This window comes from Clarias gariepinus, chromosome 26, assembly GCF_024256425.1.
Source record: "Clarias gariepinus isolate MV-2021 ecotype Netherlands chromosome 26, CGAR_prim_01v2, whole genome shotgun sequence".
Classification (NCBI taxonomy): Eukaryota; Metazoa; Chordata; class Actinopteri; order Siluriformes; family Clariidae; genus Clarias; species Clarias gariepinus.
In genome coordinates, this window is record NC_071125.1 from 25,230,001 (window position 1) to 25,249,135 (window position 19,135).

At 46.1% G+C, this 19,135-nt stretch overlaps 1 protein-coding gene across 5 annotated transcripts in view; it reads left to right on the forward strand.

The window, feature by feature from the left end:
* Positions 1-18,861, forward strand: part of tnikb (TRAF2 and NCK interacting kinase b) — an 80,614-nt gene extending 61,753 nt beyond the window's left edge. For 2 of the 5 annotated variants that reach the window (XM_053487963.1, XM_053487964.1), the window contains 19 exons: positions 1,473-1,658; positions 2,309-2,638; positions 3,655-3,819; positions 4,265-4,510; positions 4,589-4,698; positions 5,134-5,252; positions 6,389-6,486; positions 10,550-10,731; positions 11,000-11,114; positions 11,411-11,578; positions 12,504-12,600; positions 12,704-12,886; positions 13,065-13,208; positions 13,794-13,928; positions 14,064-14,164; positions 14,370-14,519; positions 15,337-15,496; positions 17,579-17,718; positions 17,878-18,861. In XM_053487963.1, coding sequence (XP_053343938.1) covers positions 1,473-1,658; positions 2,309-2,638; positions 3,655-3,819; positions 4,265-4,510; positions 4,589-4,698; positions 5,134-5,252; positions 6,389-6,486; positions 10,550-10,731; positions 11,000-11,114; positions 11,411-11,578; positions 12,504-12,600; positions 12,704-12,886; positions 13,065-13,208; positions 13,794-13,928; positions 14,064-14,164; positions 14,370-14,519; positions 15,337-15,496; positions 17,579-17,718; positions 17,878-17,961 — 2,913 coding nt within the window. In that variant the 3' untranslated portion in view covers positions 17,962-18,861. The remainder of the gene's footprint in view (positions 1-1,472; positions 1,659-2,308; positions 2,639-3,654; positions 3,820-4,264; positions 4,511-4,588; positions 4,699-5,133; positions 5,253-6,388; positions 6,487-10,549; positions 10,732-10,999; positions 11,115-11,410; positions 11,579-12,503; positions 12,601-12,703; positions 12,887-13,064; positions 13,209-13,793; positions 13,929-14,063; positions 14,165-14,369; positions 14,520-15,336; positions 15,497-17,578; positions 17,719-17,877) is intronic. The other 3 variants (XM_053487966.1, XM_053487967.1, XM_053487965.1) reach the window with 2 other exon arrangements.
* Positions 18,862-19,135: the final 274 nt, after the last annotated feature.

A 19,135-nucleotide genomic window follows, 5' to 3' on the forward strand; every position in this document is an offset into this window, starting at 1 on the left:
AGTGGAGCGAGTGGAAATCAACAGGAGAATATAAATGAAGCTTTAGGAAATGTGTGTAGAAAAGTTCACAGAAATCAGGGGAGGACGGTGAGGAGTGTGTGATGAGATCATCCACGTGTTCATTTCCACTGATTCAGTTCCTGCAGATGAGTCGATTCTGGGACGATTCACTTTACTAGAGCTCGCTTTGCCGTCTCACTCAGACGCTTTCGGACCTGAGTGTGATCTTTGGTTCTGTGTGTATGTGTGTGTGTGTGTGTGTGTGTGTATTCTCATCTGACTAAAAAATCTCACGAAAATAGACGTGGAACACACCAGGGTTCTGTCTACACAAACTAAACCCTAAACCTAAAGCGTCCCGGCGTCCCGGCGCGGCGCTCCCCTCTGCAGTGTGGGCGGAGCATTATCGAGCGGGCAGATTGATTTCCGACGGCCCCGGGGTGATTAGAGGCGGCTCTGTGTCTTCTGCCTCACTGCTGTGGGAAATTAGATTTGGAGCTGCTAGATAATTGGCTATCAATAGATTTATCTCACAAACCTAATGGCTTTGTATAAAATGCGTTCCCCCGAGTCGCTGCCTGTAGATAAAAAATAAAGCAGGAAGAAACCCTTCAGAAACTGCTTTTGTCCCCCGTGATGTTTAGAGATGTGGGATTTACTGCATTGTTTAACAGATAGGTGACTGGGCCCGTTAGCAGCGCCGCGAGATATCATCTGTGATTATCCAGCAACACGTCTGGGTTATAAATGTCCCGCTTCGGCTCTTTGGCTTCTTATCTCTTGTTTTTCACCTTCAGCACCGTTACTGCACTCGGAGTGTTTGTGCATCGGGCTTTAACAACACACACACACAACAACACACACGGTTTTAAAATGAAAGTGTTTACGTTTTTATTGACTGAAGTGAATTGGATTATTCGATACACAGACGGATCCGACTGTCCTTGTGCAGCCGTCTCTACACATTGGCAGCACAGCGTCCTGTGTGGGACGAGACCATTATTCCCTGGGTTTGTTTATGATCTTAATATTGAATTTATAAAATCATGATATTAACAGAATCACGATACACTCAGGCATCGAGATAATATCATAAACCATGGCGCAGTCGCGCGTCCTGATGGAGCGTAGTGTAATACGGGTCCGAGTGATGCTAGGTAATCCCTGAAACCTCGAGTCTTTGTCATGTTCAGCTACTCATCAGTGTGTACGCAGAAACATCAGTGTTGAGGTGACACCCAGCGTGGTGGAGTTAAACTCATATGAAACAGTTAGATTAGATCTCTGTAACATTTGGGGATTTTACTGTGAACTGCTGCGTCTTTAATCCTGTTCGTCATCCTGAACCCAGCGGCTCACACACTCCATATTCAGCAGCGCATAGAATAGCACCTGATCCAGTGCATCCACATCATGGGAAAATGTCCTGATTGTGTGTGTGTGTGTGTGTGTGTGTCTTCTGTCTTCGGCAGGAATATAAGCGGAAGCAGCTGGAGGAGCAGCGGCAGGCGGAGAGGCTTCAGAGACAGCTCCAGCAGGAGAGAGCTTACCTGGTTTCCCTCCAGCAGCAGCAGGAACCTCGACCTGCTGAGAAGAAGCAGCTCTACCACTACAAGGACTCGGCCAACCCCAGCGACAAACCCGCCTGGGCCAAAGAGGTACAGACATGTTTTCCTCCAAAACTCTTGTTCATTATCAGGATTCTCACCCCTGGACGTTTATGTGTGAGGACTTTAGTGAAAGGTGGTGATCTCTCACGCAGACGGATCTAAACTGTAAGGACACATTTCTGCACTTCAGTTTCTCCCACACTTGATGAGTCCTCGCATCCAGTCATATAGCACACCTGAGAAGGGGGAGGAGCTTCCCTCAAGGATTGGGGGCGGAGACTAGTGTTTGACGAGATTAGTAAAGCTATTTTATTAGTAAATAATAAAGTAAAGACGAACTCCACTGTGTGTTGAGCTTTTAATGGTCTTAAGAGTCAAACAGTTGTATAGAGTAGAGAGCGCTTATTATTATGGTGTTTCAGGAGGATATGAGGTCATGTTCAGGAGTGAAGGTTTCTGTAAATAAGACACCATTAGAGGTTATTAGAGGTCACTAGGAATCATTAGGTGGCACAAAGTTTCATTAGAAGTTATTAGAGGTCATTTGAGGTTATACTGTATATTCTTGACGTTAACATTCAGGATGATCTTTTATGAGCAGCAGGTTCCAGGAGAGAGAGCGTGACCCTGACTCCTGACTCCTGTCCTCCAGATTCGGTTTTCTTCACATGATGTTTGTAATAAACATTTTTATCCAGGTCATGAGGCGAGCCCAAAGTAACTCCCCTCGTCTGCCTACAAAGAACCAGAACCACGAGGAGGCGCGGCTCTCGCACCTCCTCCTCCTACCTGACCACTCCTCCAGCCAACCCCCTGCCCGCCCCCCATCCTACCCGGCCGCCGCCCCTTCTCACGCCCAGAGAGAGAGAGCGGAGCTTCAGCTCAGGCAGCTGGGCAACAGCGCCAACGTTCCCCGGATCCGGGTGTCCTGCGAGCCGGGGGTGGCTCAGATCAGCCAGGCGTTTCCGGGTCAGGGCCAGGAGAACCGTGGGCGGAACCCTGGGCGAACCGGCGCAAGGGACAGTGAGGTAGAGACACAGATGCCACAAACCGGCCCTGACCGGAACTGGACGAATCATGGCACCTTTGCCACTCTGGCTGCGGGAAATAAACTTCTGGCACTTTCTCCAAAGTCCTCTCTGATATCTTTCAGTTTTTTGGATGAACTCTTTGGGGAAACCTCATTTCCTTTTTTTTTCCGAAACTTTATTCCCAAGGATTTGGTGGGATTCTGGTGGCTTTTGTTTTTCTCTCCAGCTTCGTCCTCTGTCTCACACTTTTACTCCTACAGAGTGTTGGGTAAAGAGTGCGGTTTTGGCGGTGTTGAGCCGTGAGAACATGAGAATGTTCAATAATGGCTCATAACACCACGCAAACCCTCTCCTCTTGGAATGGGAATAAAAAAATGCTCAGCATTAAAGTTTCTTTTTTCTCACTTTTTAATATCTCCCTTTGGATTAGGTTTCCTCCCAGGCTCTTCTTTTCCGTGCTCTTTTATAAAGACTTTGTTGGTGTTTCGTTATTACGAGGAAGATTTGTGTTTGCGTAAGGATAACCTTTAGTGGAACATAAAGCGAATCGTTCTCCCGCTCTTTTCCCAGAGCCGTCTCTGCCAATCATTTTCAACGAATATAATTATAAAAATAAAAGAACATGAGGCCATGCTGTCGATATCAGGGTTTATAGATTTTGATAACTGATTTAGAAAAATAAATGAGCTGTTGTTTCACAGTCGCTTCTTATTAATCTCTCAGTCCATGAAGGCTGGTGCGGAGCTCATCTGCTGCCGTGTAGTGATTTCATTTACATGTTTATTTCTCTCGTTCCTTTACATCCATCCTAATGGGCTGTTTTAGTTCCACCGTGTAGAAGAATCCTCCTTAAAGACTTCAGCAGTGTGCAGCTCTGCCTCCTTACGCACTGACTGAGATAATTAATGATCATGTGCTGAATTCAGATCAGAGTCTAAAGCGGCCTCTAAAGCGGTGAGGTTTAGTTTTGGGACACGTTCCCACGATGTACCTGATCACTTTCTGTTCTTCAGGTGGAGGAACGTTCCAAACTGAACCGGCAGAGTTCTCCGGCTCTGCAGCACAAAGTGGCCAATCGAATATCCGACCCGTCGCTGCCTCCTCGCTCCGAATCCTTCAGCAGCGGGGGCATCCAGCAGGCCCGGACTCCGCCCATGCACCGCTCCGTCGAGCCCCAGGTACCCTCTCCGATTTAAACACCGTCATGGTGAAAACCTTCTTATATCTTAATCTTGTACACTCCTTTACAAGCCTCAGTCTTACAGTTAAAGCGAATAAAAACTTTCTTTAAAGGACACCAGTGCTGCATTTGTCTTTTACCTTTTTTTGTTTTTTATCCATTTATACCCACATTTAATTATGCTGATGACATACAGCTTAACCTCTGACACTGGAGACTCCTTCATTAAACGTTACATAAACTTCTCCTTATTTCAACGAGAAGTCCTTGTGAATGAGCTGTTACTATAGAAATGATAACCTATTAAATCCTGCGTAGTGTCAGAGCTGCCGTTACAGAGAACTAATCAACCCCCTCTGACCAATCAGAACGCAGAGCTCAACAGTGCTGTGATGTAATGATTGTTAACACATGTCTTGACTTTCGGACCTCGGGTTTTCCAGATGGCACACTTGGTCTCGGTGAAGTCTCACGGTTCCTCCATGACGGGCTCGCAGTCTCTGCACGATCAGTCTTCCCAGGGCGTCTCGGCTTTCCAGGAGAGTCTGTCGCCCCACCGGCCCCCGATGCCCCGGCAGAACTCGGACCCCACCTCAGAGACGCCCATGCCGCCACCCCGCATCACCAGCCGCGATGAAAAGTTCGAGCGCGGCTCCTGGCTGAGACAGGAAGAAGAAGTTCCACCCAAGGTGAGGCATTAGAGTTCCTCTGTTCTTCAGGATGATTTCATTTTCCAGCATCATGTCTGAGATCCTCTTTGGGTTTAGGTTCCTCAGAGGACGACCTCTATTTCTCCTGCACTGGTTAGGAAGAACTCACCTGGGAATGGACCTGGAGGTCTCGGACCGAGGCCAGGTTCTCACCTCATTCGAGCCAGGTACACACACACACACACACACACACACAGGTGTTACATAAATGTTACATATAAATGACCTGAATAAAAGATTTCTGTGAATAAAAAGGGATTGTTTCTGCATTTGATGATTTTATCTCAAACTTGACCTCATAACCGTGTGATCAGTAACCCAAAGTCTTGCTAATGTCCAGTGTAAAGTGTTGGCGCTGGTGTGAACTAGCCAGTGTGTGACTGTGTGATGGACTGAGTGTTCCTGGAACAGCCTCGGATTCTAAAAGCACATAATGAATTATACATGACTGATTGATTGATGTGTAACAGGAAGTAACGTTTTTAGGAAGGTGTTTTATTAGCATCATCCACAGAGACTCCTTATGAAAATGTAAAAGCCAGGCTGTTGTTCCTCTTCAGTCCTAGACTAAATCCACTAATCAGCTCTCGCTCATCTCACAGCAACCCGGACCTGCGGGTCTCCATGGAGCCGGGGCTCCCGAGGACGAGCAGCGGCAGCTCCTCCAGCTCCAGCACTCCGAGCTCTCAGGGCGGATCCAGCGAGAGGAACCGGATGGGAGGTGAGAAACCCCCAGAGAACCTCACAAACCCCAAGAGAACCTCACAAACCCCCAGAGAACCTCACAAACCCTCAGAGAAACTCACAAACCCCCAGAGAACCTCACAAACCCTCAGAGAAACTCACAAACCCCCAGAGAACCTCACAAACCCCCAGAGAACCTCACAAACCCCCAGAGAACCTCACAAACCCCCAGAGAACCTCACAAACCCCAAGAGAACCTCACAAACCCCCAGAGAACCTCACAAACCCCCAGAGAACCTTACAAACCCCCAGAGAACCTCAAAGCCAGAGCATAAAGCTCTCTGAGCTCGCATGTGTCCGTAATCCTATGAGACGTGTTTTGACTGTACGATACTCGCGTCACGCGGTTAAAGCAGGTGGTTTTGAACATCTCTTCACCAGAAGCTACGCCGTGTTAAATAGAGTTTTACACTCTACGGTGTGTCTGGTGTTTGTGGCCTCGGTGGACGAGTGCCCTAATGACGGCTGGAAATTAACCACATTTCATACTTTTTACCCTAATTTTCTTTTTATTCTAAAAAGCTGCTTTGCAAAAATGACCTTCGTTAAAGTCACTACTGTATCTCATCTCATCGTCTGGCCACTTTATCCTGTATTCAGGGTGGCGGAGACTCGGAGCCCGTCCAGGAGGCTTAGAGACACCCTGGACAGGGTGCCAGTCCATCGCAGGGCACAGTTAAAGGCACTAATTTAATTACATTTTATTGGCTGCGACTAAATAAGACTGGAAAAAAATCCGAAAAGTCATAATAATAAAAAAATTTTAAACTGTAAACAGATAAAAAGATATCGTTTTTTTTGTTAAAGAAACTTTAAAAACTGTCATTATTGCTAGATGTGTTTGTGCTAATGGGAATAAGTGATGTCGTAGGAAACAAGGTGCGATAATATTTGATCTTTTATGAGATTTTAATTCTGTTCACAGTGTTAGACCTTCTGATCGATTTGTAGTCATGTAGCGTTTTAAACACACTGAATAACGATACACACCTCCCTGTGATCATCAGCAGCATTGGAACCCTAAAGCTCTAGTAGTATACACACACACACACACACACTCACACTCTCTCTCTCTTCACTCTGAGATGATGCTTTTGTGGGATTTGATTGCAGGATCTGTAAAACCCGAGAGTTCTCCATCTGCTTCCCAGGAGACCAAACACAAGAGCCAGGAGGAGAACAGGGAGGTGACGAGACCGAGCCGACCCGCTGTGAGTTCATCAACACACACACACACACACACACACTCAGGTCGCTGAGTCTCCTCCTCATAACCTCATCTCTCTCAGTCTGACTCTCCTCAGAACCCAGCGGATTTCTCTTAAAGCTGTTTGTACGAGTCACCTGTAACACACACCTGTAATATACGGAGAAAAATGTCAAAAATGTCTTAATTTCAGTTTAACAGAGAGACGTGTTAACAGCTGATCCAGGACTAATATGATCTACATCCAGTTATTATCAGACATCAGATGTTTCCTCACCGACTTCCTGTTTCAGAAGGAAACACGTAAAACATCTGGAATCAAACTACTCTACAGGCACTTTAAATGTCTCCTAAATGTCTTTTAGTCTGTCTACTTTATATAATGTGTGTGAGAGTGTGTGAGAGTGTGTGAGAGTGTGTGAGAGTGTGTGTGTGTACTGCAGTCTGTGATAATAACCACTTTTTACATTTTCTCGAACTCATCTCTCAACTCCTCGCTCTTCTTCAACATTCTTTCTGTCGCTGATCCTCAGAGTTATAAGAGAGCCGTAGATGAGGTTAGTGCGAAGTTCACTCTCTCCCTGTCTCTCCCTCCCTGTCTCTCCCTGTCTCTCTCTCCCTGTCTCTCTCTCTCTGTCTCTTTCTGTCTCTCTCTCCCTGTCTCTCCATGTCTCTCTCTCCCTGTCTCTCTCTCCCTGTCTCTTCCTGTCTCTCTCTCCCTGTCTCTCCCTGTCTCTCTCTCTCCCTGTCTCTCTCTCCCTGTCTCTCCCTGTCTCTTCATGTCTCTCTCTCCCTGTCTCTCTCCCTGTCTTTCTCTCCCTTTCTCTCTCTCCCTGTCTCTTTCTGTCTCTCTCTCCCTGTCTCTTTCTGTCTCTCTCTCCCTGTCTCTTCTTGTCTCTCTCTCTCCCTGTCTCTCTCTCCCTGTCTCTTCCTGTCTTTCCCTGTCTCTCTCTCCCTGTCTCTTTCTCCCTGTCTCTTTCTGTCTCTCTCTCCCTGTCTCTCTCTCCCTGTCTCTTCCTGTCACTCTCTCCCTGTCTCTCCCTCCCTGTCTCTCTCTCCCTGTCTCTCCCTCCCTGTCTCTCCCTGTCTCTCTCTCCTTGTCTCTCCCTCCCTGTCTCTCTCTCTCTCTCTCTCTCTCTCTCCCTGTCTCTCTTTCCCCGTCTCTCCCTCCCTGTCTCTTTCTGTCTCTTTCTCCCTGTCTCTCTCTCTCTGTCTCTTTCTGTCTCTCTCTCCCTGTCTCTCCCTGTCTCTTCCTGTCTCTCTCCCTGTCTCTTCCTGTCTCTCTCTCCCTGTCTCTCCCTGTCTCTCTCTCCCTGTCTCTTCTTGTCTCTCTCTCTCCCTGTCTCTCCCTGTCTCTCTCTCCCTGTCTCTCCCTGTCTCTTCCTGTCTCTCTCTCCTTGTCTCTCTCCCTGTCTTTCTCTCCCTTTTTCTCTCTCCCTGTCTCTCCCTTTTTCTCTCTCCCTGTCTCTTTCTGTCTCTCTCTCCCTGTCTCTTCTTGTCTCTCTCTCTCCCTGTCTCTCTCTCCCTGTCTCTTCCTGTCTTTCCCTGTCTCTCTCTCCCTGTCTCTTTCTGTCTCTCTCTCCCTGTCTCTCTCTCCCTGTCTCTTCCTGTCTCTCTCTTCCTGTCTCTCTCTCCCTGTCTCTCTCTTCCTGTCTCTCTCTCGCTGTCTCTCCCTGTCTCTCCCTGTCTCTCTCCCTGTCTCTTTCTGTCTCTCTCTCCCTGTCACTCTCTCCCTGTCTCTCCCTGTCTCTTCTTGTCTCTCTCGCCCTGTCTCTTTCTCCCTTTCTCTCTCTCCCTGTCTCTTTCTGTCTCTTTCTCCCTGTCTCTCCCTGTCTCTCTCTCCCTGTCTCTTTCTCTTCCTGTCTCTTCTGTCTCTCTCTCCCTGTCTCTCCCTGTCACTCTCTCCCTGTCTTTCCCTGTCTCTCTCTCCCTGTCTCTTTCTCTTCCTGTCTCTTCTGTCTCTCTCTCCCCCTGTCTCTCCCTGTCACTCTCTCCATGTCTCTCCCTGTCTCTCTCTCCATGTCTCTCCCTGTTTCTCTCTCTGTCTCTTCCTGGCTCTTTCTCCCTGTCTCTTTTTGTCTCTCTCTCTTTGTCTCTCTCTCTTCCCCCCCCTCTCTCTCTCTCTTCCTGTCTCTCCCTGTCTCTCTCTCCCTGTCTTTTCCTGTATCTCTCGTTCTCTCTCTCCCTGTCTCTTCCTGTCTCTCTCTCTCTTCCTGTCTCTTTTTGTCTCTCTCTCTTTGTCTTTCTCTCTTCCCCCTCCCTCTCTCTCTCTCTTCCTGTCTCTCCCTGTCTCTTCCTGTCTCTCTCTTTCTCTCTCTCCCTGTCTCTCTCTCTTCCTGTCTCTTTTTGTCTCTCTCTCTTTGTCTCTCTCTCTTCCCCCTCCCCCCCCCCTCTCTCTCTCTCTCTCTCTCTCTCTCTTTATCTCCCCCTGTCTCTCTCAGCATTCAAACTAGTCTTGAAATTATTTAAGTTATTTAATATTTAATATTAATGAGTTCTGTTTTATATTATATTTAAATAAAAACTAAACATTTAGAGCTGCAGTGAAATCATAATCCTGTAAAACATTGATTATATAAATAATCATTAAAGTAGGTGTGAGTGTAAAATGTTCTAGTGAACATCATGAGGATCCTCACCGTGTGATCGCATCGTATCGTCATTAACCAGAAACTCACAAGGAGGAAAAAATCTGCTTTTTATTCTCTGATATTTTTCTCAGTGTGACATTTCAGGAGCGAGTCATTAAACGATTATAAAAACTGCTTTGATTTTAGAATGATCCAAAAGGTGAAGGTCATAGATTAGGTTGAAGGTCAAATGATTGAAACAGTTTTTCCTTTTGTAGCTTCCCCTCTGTGTGAAGTGGACATGTCATGGAGAAAAACAAAACAAATAACTCCTCCATCACTCCTCCATCACTTTTTCATCAATACTTTATCACTCTTTCATCACTCCTCCATCACTTCTCCATCACTCTTTCATCCCTCTTTCATCAATACTTTATCACTCTTTCATCACTCGTCCATCACTCCTCTATCACTCCTCCATCACTCTTTCATCCCTCTTTCATCAATACTTTATCACTCTTTCATCACTCCTCCATCACTCCTCTATCACTCCTCCATCACTCCTCCATCACTCCTCTATCACTCCTCCATCACTCCTCCTCCACTCCTCCTTCATTGCAGCACTCCTTTAACTTTCCTCCTCAGTCTGTTTCTTTCTGCTCAGTCGGTTCTAAACATAATTGCTGCTCTCCTCCTCCTCCTCCTCTTCGTCCTCGTCCTTGTCTCCGTGCTGTCTCCCTCACCTTCATTAGCTGCCCGTTTCAGCTTCTCTTTAATTTACAGTCTTTCACACTCTCAGTAAATCCCTCTCACTGTGTCTCCGGGTTTGAACTGTTGCCATAGTAACACTGATCTCTGGGCAAGGCGAGGACGAGCTTGTTTCTTTAACCTCCTTCATCACACACTCAGAGACACGCTGTTCTTAGAGCTGAAATAAGTAAACACTGTGTTCCTGAACAATGCAGATAAACACATACCACGCAGGGATTTACATCTTTATCTTCAGCGTCGGCGAGATGGCAGTCAGAACTAAAGGGGACCGATTTTTATACTGGATTCTGTTCAGGTTCATTAGGTCTCCTACGAGTGTAATCAGACCGTAGAGTTATGAGTACGAGTGTGTGTATATTTGAGATTTCTGACTCGGTGTTATTACTATGTCTGAACCGAGTTTTCTCTCTGCATGACTGTCCTGATCCTCACCACCAGGAGGAGCTGGTAAGATGTGCAGGCTGGTTTGACTCCTTGACCCCTGACCCCTGACCCTGACTAAACCCTGCTGCATGTGATTTGTTCCTCTGACACGGCGGCCGGATCAATCCGTGCTTATTGTGAATTTTATTTGATTAGCGTCAGTGACTGATTTGATATTAAATCTGTTTCCTGCTTCTTCTACATGAATCCTAAGACAAAAAACCCTGCTTATTATTATTATTATTATTTTTACACTTTATCCCTTACTAGTGTTAATCTGTATTTTTTTTTTTGACCTCTCAGGATCTCACCGCTCTGGCCAAAGAACTGCGAGAGCTGCGGTGCAATGAGGAGACGAACCGGCCGCCCGTCAAAGTGACCGATTACTCGTCGTCCAGCGAGGAGTCAGAAAGCAGTGAAGAGGAGGAGGGAGAGGGCGGGGCTCACGATGGCACGGTGCCAGTCAGTGACATCCCTCGCATCATGTGAGGAGCTTTCTCTTTCTCTCTCTCTCTCTCTCTCTCTCTCTCTCTCTCTCGAGCGTCATTTATCACTCTTTTCATAATCAAACTAAAACTTTCGCACGGTTCCTTAAATATTTGCAGATTTTCTCAGTACGCGCGTGTCTATGTGGATGACGATAAGTTTATTAACAAGTGCATTCACGGCATGGTCTATTTGTATTTGGCCACTCCCACAAGTCTCCATAAAAGACACCAAGATTAACAAGTTTGCTTTCCATCCCGTTTTCAGGCCGTCAGCTGGTCAAGGCGGGGCCGAGCCGTTCGGAGGGCTGGTGGGTCCCGAGGATTCCCATGACGAGTCTTACGGGAACAACTCTAAAGACAGCACGCTGATGATGAGAGAGGTGAGAACACCAACGTCTTCTCTGTCACATCACATGACCTTCTGTTATCATCATCATCATCAGAAATCTGTATGAACTCCAGGCAGTTACATCCACTAGTTTCATGTGTCATGTGTTGGTTTGGAGTCTCACTCAGCTTTTTTTTCAGCATCTTTACATTTTTTGTTATCTCAGTGCTGATTGGCCCGCGCAGGTTGTTGCATTTCTCAGACTATAACAGCAGGTGGCGCTGTGGCGGTGACTTGGCAGGTGTCAGGGGCAGCAATAGCACCTTTTTCTCTCTTCCTCTCCTGCAGATGTTTGGGGAAAGAAAGCGCTCGGGTCATGCCGAGAGCAACGGTTTCCCTGGTAACGCCAATCTTCCTGATCTAGTGCAGCAAAGCCACTCCCCCTTGGCCACGCCCAGCGAAGGCCCGGGGCGCCACTCCAGTCTGCTTGGGCAGGACCTGGACTCTGTGGCTGAAGTAGGTGACAGTGCAGCCTGTCAGTCTGAGGCACCCCGCCTTCTGAGCTTTGACCTCTAATGCTAACCTGACCTTGACCTTTGACCCCGCTAACCATCACCACCCAGTCTAGTCCAAAATAAACCACATATTTCTGTATATATATATATAAATGGCTGTGTTTTCTGGCTGTAGACTCAGGGACGGCCCGCTCGCGCCCGGTTTCAGGTCCCGTTCTTGGCTTGTCCTGTGTTCCTTTTGGAATTATTTTAATCACTCACACATTAACGCTTTTCCCTCAACTCATCTATAAATGCATGAGCATCGCTAAGTGCTTACTAACCTTTACTCTGTGCTTCCGCCTTATGTGCATGTTTAATTTACACTTAACATAACACACACACAGTAACGCTTACTCCAAATCCTGTACCAAAAATGCATTATAAACAAAACAAAAGCACTCTTAATGCATTATAGAGTCTGGCATAGCCTTTGATGTTTACAGGAATTCATACTCACCTTACATGCATAAGAATTTCTTTATACTGCATCAGTGTAGGATTTCATAGTGCATTATAACATCTACTCATTAGAATATGAATGTAGACTAACTTAGGGTTCAGTATAACTTACCTACGTCACAGGCACTGTCCGAGTGCATCAGAGCATCAGTGTCTTCTGTCAGCAGATCATGATGAGCGTTTAATTTAATGGTATAAAGTCTAATGTGTATAACGTATAAAGTAAAACAGCCGTGCGACCCTAATGCTGTGGACATGCCTGTGTGTGTTTATAATGTGTTATTAGAACAGGATGCCCAGGAAGTTATACCCTGCTCACTTTATTCATTCCTGTTGCTCCATCAAGAGTCGTACTTGGAATAACAGGTGTTTGTGTGTGTGTGTGTGTGTGTGTGTGTGTGTGTGTCTGTCTGTCTTATGGACAGTATGGTAGCGGCTCTAAAGCCTCTTTCACCCCGTTCGTGGATCCGCGAGTGTACCAGACTTCACCGACTGAAGAGAACAGTGAGAACTCTGCAGCAGGTTCTTAATCAGATCTCTACTGAATCTATATAGAGGAATAAATTCGACTGATCCGCTTCGGCACAGTCATATGATTCACTAAATTGTGTATTTCTTACCGTAGCTCTCTCGGTCGACGAGCTGCTGAGGCACGAGCAGGAACAGGAACAAGCTCGGCTCAATGAGGCTCGGAAGATCTCCGTCGTCAACGTCAATCCCACCAACATCCGCCCGCACAGCGACACGCCCGAGATCCGCAAATACAAAAAGCGCTTCAACTCCGAGATCCTGTGCGCCGCTCTGTGGGGTGAGTGACCGCATCGGCATCAGAGGCATAAAAAACTCTATTTCATATCCTTAACTAAACTTCTTAAAGTAAGGAGATGTTTATGTAACGTGTAACAGTCTCCAGTCTCCAGTGTCAGTCCAGAGGTGAAGCTGTAACTTTTCTTCAGGACTGATGAGTTTATGCTCCTGTGCTGCAGGCGTCAACCTGTTGGTCGGGACTGAAAATGGACTGATGCTGTTGGACCGCAGCGGTCAGGGTAAAGTGTACAACCTCATCAACCGCCGGCGCTTTCAGCAGATGGAAGTGCTGGAGGGCCTCAACGTTCTCGTCACCATCTCCGGTGAGAAACTGCTGACGAGTCAAGGAGAAAGCTCAGATGATGCGTTTTTTTTAAATATATATTCCATATTCCAAAGCGATGTGGCATGTGCCTGACAATAGCCCTCAGATCATGAATCTTTTACACCTCAAGTCTGTCTCTCTCTGTTTCACTCCTTTTACGAACATGCCCAGTCAGTGTCTATGTAAATGAGCTACTGCTGAGCCACGCCCTTTAGAAAACAGCAGAGCCGAGCAACCGGCCAGTGAGAGGGGCTCTTCTTATATGACATTACAATAGGAGGAGAAGCCAAAAATGAATAAAGGACAGAGAGCAAGAAATGTTTATGTATACGCCTCCCAGAACGCCGTCTGAAAGTCTAGACATAATCACACAGGGATTTTGCAAAATAGGTTAACTTAAAGACCAAGAAAGGTGAAAGATGTCGGACGAAGTATTTAATCTGGAGTATGTGATCAGTCAGATTAGCAATATGTTGAGCAAAGATCCAAAGTTTGTTTTAATTCAAACCAGGAGATGGCGCTAAAGATTAGAACCCACACCTTGTCCAGATCGGTTGAGGTGAAATTTTGTCTCTTTATCCAGGAAAAAAGAACAAGTTGAGGGTGTACTACCTGTCGTGGCTCAGGAACCGGATCCTCCACAATGACCCCGAGGTGGAGAAGAAGCAGGGCTGGACCACCGTAGGCGACCTGGAGGGCTGCGTTCATTACAAAGTCGGTACGTAGTGTTGATAACCGCGCTCACTCACGTGTGTTCTGCAGAAATCTCACACACCACTCATTTATATGTTTACATTACATTTGTAAAATGTATTTCTACTGAAACTCATGCTGATGTCTTTGCGTCTGAAAGTGAAATATGAGCGGATCAAGTTCTTGGTGATTGCCTTGAAGAATTCGGTGGAGATTTACGCCTGGGCTCCGAAACCCTACCACAAATTCATGGCTTTCAAGGTCAGTGTGATTGATTTGACGCGTTTATCAGTGTGTGAAACCCTCCGATTATCGGAACAGTAATGGTGTTGTTATTTCAGAGCAAGTTATATTTATAGCGTTCCTCACCGTGAGCCGCGGAGAACCCAAACCGAGCAGTGTTTATGAGGATTACGTGATAAGATGCTCTCACGTGTTATTGATGTTTCTGTTTCTCTCTCTGAAGTCCTTCACCGATCTGCAGCACAAGCCTCAGCTGGTGGATCTGACCGTAGAGGAAGGTCAGAGGTTAAAGGTCATCTACGGCTCCAGCGTGGGGTTCCATGTCATAGATGTCGACTCTGGAAACCCGTATGATATCTACATCCCATCGCACGTAAGTGACGGAGCGCCGAGAGGACCGGCTTGTCCTCTTCTTCAGGATGTGGCGAGACGCTTCCTCTTTCACAATGACTGCTGTTTCTAATAATAATAATAATTTAATCCTAATAATAATAATAATAATACTTTTAACACCAGAAGTATTTGCATCCTTAGGAGAATGGAAAATTATTGGCACCCCTGCATAATGCGAAAGCCCGTGGTATGAACAGAACCATCAGGAAAATGTTCTCCAAGATCATCTGCTCAGTGTTGCTACTAATGAGGGGGGCGGGGGGGGGGGAGTTTGTGTGCCAATAATTTTAAACCAGGCATTTGAAAAATGTCCCACATTATCCCGAGATACTTTGTATGGATTTGTTCTTGTGAAGGGTGCCAATACTTTTGGAGATAATACTTGATACTTCCTTTTGATGTGTACTGTGTGTTGTAACGTTGTGTGTAGTTGTGCGTTTGTGTAACGTTGCTCAGAGTAAAACGTTTCCCCGATCTACGACCTTTGACCAACAAACGTCACGTGATCACGTGAACCAGAGCAAGCAGAAAGTTTTGGCGCCTCTATGTGTGTGAGTGAGTGAGTGTGTGTGTCTGTGTGTGTGTTTCTGTGTGTGTGTGAACAGGTCAGTTGTAATTGGGAGACTTTATTGTTGCAGCAGTTTCTCACACGCTACCGAGCGAGGCGCAAAAAAAAACAAAAAAAAAACACACGTCTCCTGCAGCTTATTTTGTGCTCGTGCTTGTGACCCGAGGCTGACGGTCCCAAACCCCTCCCCCTCCCCCTCCCCCTCCCCTTCCCCGTGTTCCTCCCTCAGATTCAGGGCAGTGTCACCCCTCACGCCATTGTGGTGCTCCCCAAGACCGACGGGATGGAGATGCTTCTGTGTTATGAAGATGAGGGAGTCTATGTGAACACATACGGCAGAATCACTAAAGACGTGGTGCTACAGTGGGGAGAGATGCCCACCTCTGTTGGTAGGTCGTGGTTGTTTATTTCATTGGCACACCAAAATGATCCCGTCTCCTTTCAGAACCCTGAGGCCCGGGTGCTGTGGGAACCTGCCCCAGACCCCCGGCAGCCAGTCGCACCAGAACGCGCTCGCGTAGGGATCGACTTCATTACCTTCATTCTTCCTAATTAAATGAAACAGCTGCTTTTTTCTGCCCGTCGTTATGAACAGCTGCAGCTGGAGATCCGCAAAAGGCAGAGCAGATACCGTACACACACACACACACACACACACACACACACACACTGCATTGTTCTATTGGTTTATTTATTGAAATAATATTTAAGTGATAAACACGCCACAGATCACGCTGACGTCGCAGCTCCGGGTTCGGTTCGAGTCTGAGCACCTGCAGCTCGACTCTCTACTGCTGTCGCATGTGGGCGTGGCCTAACATGTTCGCTCTAGAAGGAACCATTTAAACCTTTACACTCCAGCTTTAGTTCATCTGGTGCCACTGGGTGTTTTGGAGTCTTTCTTTCTCACACACACACACACACACACACACACACACATCTCTTTAACTTTAAGCCGGTTTTACACTGTGACATCAGAGGTGTTATAAAGTGTCATTTAAATAGCGCGATATAAATAAAATTTCCTGAATTACTCGTACAGGACGTAACAACTTCTTAATGTTTCAATGTTATGCAACTTTTTAATGTTTATAAGGTCCTTCTAGTAGTTAGAGTAATAACTCAGTCGCTTTAAGATTCGAAGCTGCTTGAAACAAACCAGACGCAAAACATTTGCGGGTCGAATCAAATCAAAGATCTAATTAGATCTGAGTAGCGAGTGATCCACAGCTCTGTCTGACACACACACACACACACACACACACACACACACACACACAAAGAATTCAGGACAGAGTGGATGGGGAAGGATGTGAACACACACCGCTGATCAAATCACACAGAGGAAAACCGGCTTTAGTCACTCAGACGCTTCTCTCTTTTCCTTCACACTCAGTTTAGATTTAATGCCCCCTTGTTCCCCTGATGCCCCCCCACCTGCCCCTGCTTTGCCCCTCCTGTGCCCCTTAACACCTCCCAGGTCTGGTGCAGTGTGTATCAGTGTATTTGTCATCCATGATGTTGTGTTTTTATGTCTTGTTGATATTATTTGTGTTCTTTAACTAACATTCACTGTTTATTAATGATGAGTTTGAATTTGTTTATCGTCTCATTTTTTTATGTAAAATATCTGTAAAGTGTCTCTGAGTTTCTTCCTGTACATAAACCTCCACCGCATCTTTTAGACCTACAGCATGATGAATGGATCCACCGAGCCCTGTGTGTGTGTGTGTGTGTGTGTGTGTGTGTGTGTGTGAAGGATCCATCAGAAAATCCCATCAGATAAATGAAAGATGCTGATTTTAAGAATGTCTTTATTTATCCCCGATGATGTCGGTACACACGGTTCAGTTGTGTGTGCTGGATCTGTACGATTAACCTTTTAGCTTCTGTTCGTTCGCGTCTTTGTCTTGGAAGAATGTTAGTGTTGGGGTTTATTTTGTGTTCAGACCGAGCAGCTGGCATCTCACTGCTTCAGAAAGATTAATGAATGAACCCAAATTAAAATTCCAAACGATAAATACAGAGAACAAAACTCATGTTTCTGATATTTATACTCTAAATCTCTTCCGATCTGCCTGCTTAGAGACGTCCAGCGGTAATTACTGACATATTTTAATGCCAAAGTATTTTATAAATGTTTTTATTATTATATAGAATATGGTATTTTTTTACTAGACATAGAGAGTGATGAACATGGCACCATGATCACAGCACATTTGGAGGCTGATGAAGTTTTTGCTTCAGAAACTGCTGCAATAATGACCTCCTGGTGGTGTTGGGTGTCACGAACAAGCGGGTTGTTCCGCTCGGTACCGGTTTCGGGTCGGTTTCTGGTTGCTGTTGGCCGTCAGAAGTCGTCGAGGAGCGGGGGGGTTTTCTCACAATCCCGTGTTGTTCTAATTGCCCTGAGAGTCATCGCTCTCCTGTCCCATGTTCTGTGTCCTGCTTCCTTCCTGTTTCTCCTGCAGCCTACATCCACTCCAACCAGATCATGGGATGGGGAGAGAAAGCCATCGAGATCCGTTCCGTGGAGACGGGACACCTCGACGGAGTTTTCATGCACAAACGAGCTCAGCGACTGAAGTTCCTGTCCGAGAGAAACGACAAGGTGAGCAGTCCCAAAGATCTATAGAGCACTGACGCAGGAACAGGTCTTGGTGTTTCTTCACATCTTCTCCACGTCACATGGTTCAAGTGTGTAATTTCAATATTAAGTCAAATGGAGTGTGTGAGACTCGTCTGATGATCTAACTTTTGTTTCCTGCAGGTCTTCTTTGCCTCGGTCCGATCAGGAGGCAGTAGCCAAGTTTTCTTCATGACCCTGAACAGAAACTCCATGATGAACTGGTAAACCCCGCCCCCACGCCCCACCCCCTATGAGCCCCGCCACACACCCCCGCCCCAGCCCTTCACCTTGTCTCTGTGGATGTTTTCTGTTTTTCTAAAGTGATGAAACGAGAGAGAACGACATGAGCCCACAGTATGTGAATCCGCAGGGCCGCTTTGGGGAGCAAATACTTTTAGAAAATAAATAAATGAAAAAAATAAAGGCCGGGAGCCTCTCCAGAGAGCCGAAGTTTATCTCGAGACCACACGAAGCTCTGACCGCCGAGAGAAGAACAACCTCCTCCTGTACCCAGAATTCCTTGCGGCTCTTACCTGCGGGGTTCTCGTCTCGTTTTATCGCGACTCGCCTGCTTTTGGACGAGAGCAGAAACGGACGGCACTGATGTCAGAGACGGACTAAATCAAGAACATAATTGATATTGTAATTGTTTAGAAACTTTCAACACAATACCTTATTGATGTTGGTTGGACAAAACAATTCAGTGGAGAGGTGTGTGTGTGTGTGTGTGTGTGTGTGTGTGTGTGTGTGTGAGTATGTGCACCTTTCATGATTTTATTACTTTACGTTATAGCATTTCATCACACTGTAACTGTACAAAGGTTTATGTAACGTTTATTTGTTCACGATGTATTTGTATGTGTGTGTGTGTGTGTGTGTGTGTGTGACTTCATTCTCCATCAATATGAAAAGCATCACATGATAATTAAGACCAATCTGATCATTTGGATGATTTATACAGTACATTACAGCAGGATTTTGGGGCCATTACTCATGAAATTAAAGCTCTGTTTCTCGTGATTCCACGCCGAGTCTGAGGGACGGGGTTTCGCTCTTTGGATGTTGTTGCTTTGGCGCAATAAAGACCACAAGGTTTTGATTTGTGGACGAACGGGTTTCAGCTTAAACATGTGTGTGTGCGAGGCTTTTTAATGATCCTTTAATAAAACGAGTCACGTGACACAGACGTGATTTCTGTTTATTTCTCAGATTGCGTGACAACAAAGAGATGAGTTCGGTGCATTGAGCTTCCTCTAAACCTACCTCATTTCTCCAGCCGTTAGATCGCAAGTTTATATTCAGTTGTGATATCGCATAATTATTGATAAAATATTAACTATAATTCAGACGAGGCTTAGGAATCACAATTCAAAACTATTTGAATTTTTAAATCATTTCA